This window comes from Sinocyclocheilus anshuiensis, unplaced genomic scaffold (genome assembly GCF_001515605.1).
Source record: "Sinocyclocheilus anshuiensis isolate Anshui unplaced genomic scaffold, SAMN03320099.WGS_v1.1 scaffold369, whole genome shotgun sequence".
Classification (NCBI taxonomy): domain Eukaryota; kingdom Metazoa; phylum Chordata; class Actinopteri; order Cypriniformes; family Cyprinidae; genus Sinocyclocheilus; species Sinocyclocheilus anshuiensis.
Genome location: NW_015540935.1, coordinates 612057 through 616885, shown reverse-complemented (window position 1 = coordinate 616885; position 4829 = coordinate 612057). Strand labels below are relative to the sequence as shown.

At 39.7% G+C, this 4829-nt stretch overlaps 1 protein-coding gene across 1 annotated transcript in view; it reads right to left on the bottom strand.

Annotated features, from left to right (window-relative positions):
- Nucleotides 1-351: 351 nt before the first annotated feature.
- nudc (nudC nuclear distribution protein) overlaps nucleotides 352-4829 on the bottom strand; it is an 8297-nt gene continuing 3819 nt past the window's right edge. The window contains exons 6-9 of the mRNA XM_016487558.1: nucleotides 1862-2056; nucleotides 1703-1786; nucleotides 1410-1528; nucleotides 352-614 (exon numbers count right to left, since the gene is read on the bottom strand). Of these exons, the coding sequence (XP_016343044.1) occupies nucleotides 563-614; nucleotides 1410-1528; nucleotides 1703-1786; nucleotides 1862-2056 (450 nt within the window). The 3' untranslated portion in view covers nucleotides 352-562. The remainder of the gene's footprint in view (nucleotides 615-1409; nucleotides 1529-1702; nucleotides 1787-1861; nucleotides 2057-4829) is intronic.

The window sequence follows — 4829 nt, the reverse complement described above, 5'->3', positions numbered from 1 at the left end:
GGTAGTAAGAACATAACAATTAAACACGTACAATCTGGGCCAATATGAACACAGTGAAGTAGTGGATAGAAACACCATCAGTTATATTCAGCTCTATACTGCCTCCTGTTGGCGCAGTTGTGTAACTTGGAGAACTTTTGTTATGTTGAGATCACGAGATAATTAAGTCGTGATAACGAGAAAAAAAATGATATTCCATGGCCTCTTAGGACTTCCGTATAATCATGCAATCAAGAATTTTCAGTCAAATCTAAAATTCACCTATATCAGGAAGTAATTACATTACCTTTAAACCATAACAATCTTACTTCAGGGTAATACTGGACAAAGTGTGGCACTCTAACCAGCGAACATAATAGTGACACAAATAGGCAGGGTTTGAAATGATTTATTAACAAAAAAAAAAAGCAAGACATGGCGCATTACAACACTTCCATCATCACAACAGTGAAATTGTTAGTCAAACAGTCATTTAACAGAAAGAAAACCCGTCTAACTGAGCAGAACGGGAGGGTAAGATGAGACTCGGATCTCGTGTACGGTGATGATCATTCAGAGGCTCTCAGCTGAACTTGGCTTTGGAGAAATCCATCTCTGGATGCTGAGCCATGAACCTGCAAACACACCAAACACAAGGAAGAGCACTAGTGAATTCAGAACAGGTCTGCGGGGACTGAATGATTTATATACACTGCTGTTCAACAGTTTGATTGATGATTGTTTGAAAGACGTCTCAGCTGCTCACCAAGGCTGCATTTATTGATTTATTTGAATAAAAATCAGTTATATTGTGAAATATTTTTACAATTTAAAATACTTGTTTTCTGATCTATTTAAAAATGCTATTTATTGCTGTGATCAAAGCTGAATTTTCAGCATCATTGCTGTAGTCTTCAGTGTCACATGATCTTCAGAAATCAGTATAATATGCTGCTCAATAAACATTTATGATTATTATCACTGTTGAAAACAGTTGTGCTGATTAATATTTTTGTGGAAACTGATACATTATTTTTCAGGAATCTTTGATGAATAAACAGCTTAAAAAAATAGCATTTATTTGCTACAGAAATCTTTTGTCACATTATAAATGTCTTTATTAATTTAATGTGTCCTCACTGAATAAAAGTTTAAATTTTTATCTTTTTTTATCTCACTGGTAGTGCATAATATATATATTTTTTCCTTTTTATAAACAAATACTATGAATTTAATATCATTAAGTTTTTGGGCTGTCGCACCACATGACATTTCACAACCTCAACTAAGCTTGTCTTGCCATAACAAAAAAAATAATAATAATCTAATATTTTAAGAGACAGTCATGAGGGTCTGCATGTGTTCTCTCTATGACATCATTTCCTGTTTCATGTTTTTTCTGGTCGCACCGCATGACTTTGTGCTCTTACTTCTTCAGGATGTCCTGCTTCTTCTGCTCTTCAGAGGTGGGCAGCCCCATGGACTTCTGCCGCTGATCATACATCATCTTCTCCACCATACCGCGCGTCTCACCGTCCAGATCCGACAGCTGAGCGCGTTCAATGTAAAACACGGCACGAGATGAAAGGGTGTGATTAATCCCCTTGTCTTGTAATAATTAAATATGTATTAGTCTACACAAAAATCCTCAAGTTTCATCAAGCTTGAACAAGCTGTTTGAAATCAACTCGGAAGCACTGATCGTGAAATAGTGAGCTCTTACCTTGGAGTTCTCTGGGCAGATCTTCTTGGTGTTGATTTCGGGGTCTGTGGTCACTAACCTGCTCCACCACTCCATTTTGTTTATCTGGAGTAAACGTGTGCAGCATCAGTCATCTGGGCAAATCACAAGCTCAAATAAACGCCATGATCTCAGCCACACCTTCTCAAAATGGATGGTGACCACTTTCCCGTCCTCTATGAGCCAGGAGCTCTCCTCCACCTTCACGTCGTTGCACAGCTGTCCGTCGATCACAGGCGGATGACCCTTCAGTCCCACCTTCAGGGAACGCCGCTGGATGTCCACCACCACATCCTTCCCCTTCAGACGGAAGCTCACATCGAACGGCACGACCAGCTGCGACAGGAGGTGACAGATCAGATATCCGTCGTTTTTACTGACATTATTTTCATGAAATTATTTTATAATGCAACACTGCGTTGTTTTCTTTATGCAAAATGTGTTTTTTTGTTCCCCCTTTTGATTTTGGGTGAAGTATTTCCATGTGCATAGGTGCTGATCCCGGGGGTGCTCGAATGGCTGAGCACCACAGAAAGACACAAGATATTCTCCACTGGAGAAAAAAAAAAAAGGCATTTGAGATTCGGGAACCTCTCTGATTGGTGGATCTCACATCTTGTCCTTGAGGGTCGAGACACACACAAATGCCTCTTTACAGTGGCTAGTTAATCAAGTTCCCTTTACAGTGGCTAGTTAATCAAGTTCCCTTTACAGTGGCTAGTTTGTTCCGTTCCCACAATCAGTCAGACTGAATCAGACTTTTCGTTATTTATGATACTGACCTGCATTCATTTCATAAATCTGTAATACTTTCAACATTTAATAAAAAGACTGTTCGGATAAACCTTATGTGTTTGGGCAGTTTTCATTATCAGGAGTTAAAGTTTTATATCGCAGTATGCTTCAAAGTCACATTACCGCCACCTATCTCTCAAATGGACCAGTGACACTCCTAATTGAGATTGTAGATAGAGTGTCAATGGTCCATTTGAGAGTCTGCGATCCGCCGTAAAGCAAGAAGACGACGACGACGCATCACACGCCGGCTGTCGAGAACGCGCTCAGGACAGTTCAGACATTGTGGTGCATCAGAGGTAAAAAACGATATAAATACTGTTCAGTTTCTTGCACAGACTGATCGTTTCGTGTCTTTACACATCAATGTATCGTCACGAGCCGCAGGGTTTAATTTGGTTTTGTTTCTGTATGTTTTATTGACTCTCAAAGCCGTGGAGCCAATTCACTTCCATTATATGACTGACAGACTGCAACGGTTTGAGTTAAGAATCTTCGTTTGTGTTCTACTGAAGAAACAAAGTCACCTACATCTTGGATGCCCTGGGGGTAAGCAGATAAACATCACATTTTCATTTTTGGGTGAACTATCCCTTTAATTTCCTCCATGAAAATCTCTTATCTACAGTTAGAGTAAAACACCTGTACTTGATGTACATGGGCTTCATCCATTATACTTGCATCTGTTGATTTCCTCTTATGTGTGGATTATTTGGTTTTATTTTAAAAACAGAAGCATGCTGAATGGACTCCAATGTGATGTGAACCTCTGGTTTCAAACAACGGGATATGTAGTCGGCCAATGTTAGCTTTATTATAAGGAGAAAAAAAAAAAACACTATTTACCCAGTTTGCATTTGCAAGGCATCCATTACACATTTGTTCCTGTGTGATAACACATTTATCCCAGTTTGAATAACGTTTTATCATGCTACTAAAATAACCAATGTGTAAAAAGCAATAAACTAATTCATAAACAGTTCTTAGCTTGTTTTGACTATGCAGTCCGAACATGACCTGCTACAAAAACATTATGTATTCTATTAATCTTTTATTAATGCAACTGTTATAATATATTATAATATCAAATATATACATGAGGAATATCACTCGAGCGATACCGGCTCTATATCAGCGGCTGTGATTAGACCAGAGGCACGAGGCAATCACAGCCGCTGATATAGAGCCGGTATCACTCGAGTACGAGAGTGATATTGAGTTTATACAACAGTTAGATGGAACATGTGTGTAATTAAACAAGAAACAACGGAGTGCCTAATAAAACCCTCTTTTGTGCGGAACTACTTCCTTCCGCCACGGATTCAAAGCTCAAGTTGACAGTTAAACATACGTCACTTTTAGAGTTCGTATCAAGGGCATGTGCTGCTTCAGTTAGGTTATTAGTGAGAAATAATGAGCTTATTAGTGGGGATGTGCGCGACGACTAATTTGACTGACGTTTAATTCAAGTTTTGTATCCGACTAGTCTAAAAGCAAGAAACCCCCGAAAGATGGTAAGAAAAAAAACCCTCTGTGCGTGCCTGTAGCATAGCCTATATTTGAAATACTTAATCTATGAATCACACTGTCAACTCCCTCAATGAATTCCGCTTGCCGCACACTTGTCTCTCGTTATCATCATTTCATTTTAGGCGGTCGTTAAAAAAAAAAATAAAAAAAAGTATACACTCACCGTCGGCCAAAGCATGGCTTATTTATTCAAATCAGCTGGGGAAATGCAGAACAATGGAAAACCAATCAATGGCCTGACAGAATTCTTCATATAACGCTAGCCAACATATTAAAACAAGTCAAAAACAATAGGAAGGTTTATCAAGAAATAGCATTAAAACGGCTTTTAAAAACGTACTTCGTGTAGGCTATATTGTCTAAAAACAAAATGCAACAATGCCCATTTTACTTACTCAGACCATGCGTTATTTGTTCAGTGAAATGATCAACGTGGTCTGGTGAAAGACGGGACCTGAGGCGATTAACAATAAAATTCCTGCACTTGAAAAAATGCGCTCGGCAGGAACTGAAGTCGCAGGCACGCAGAGATAACGAAAAGAAAGCCGACAGAGTTTCAGAGAGCGCCTGGACATCCCGCAGCACCACCGAAGTGGGTGTTCATTAGAGGAACAGACGGCGCGGACGGGACCGCAGCGCCGGCGGGGTGTAGTGAATGACGTGATTGACATTTGCTGGCTCTGGCCAGCCTCTAAGCCAGTGGTTCTCAACCTTTTTTACCACCGGGCCGCACTATGGTCCAAGTGCAAGTCTCACGGGCCGCAAGCATATCATTTACATATTA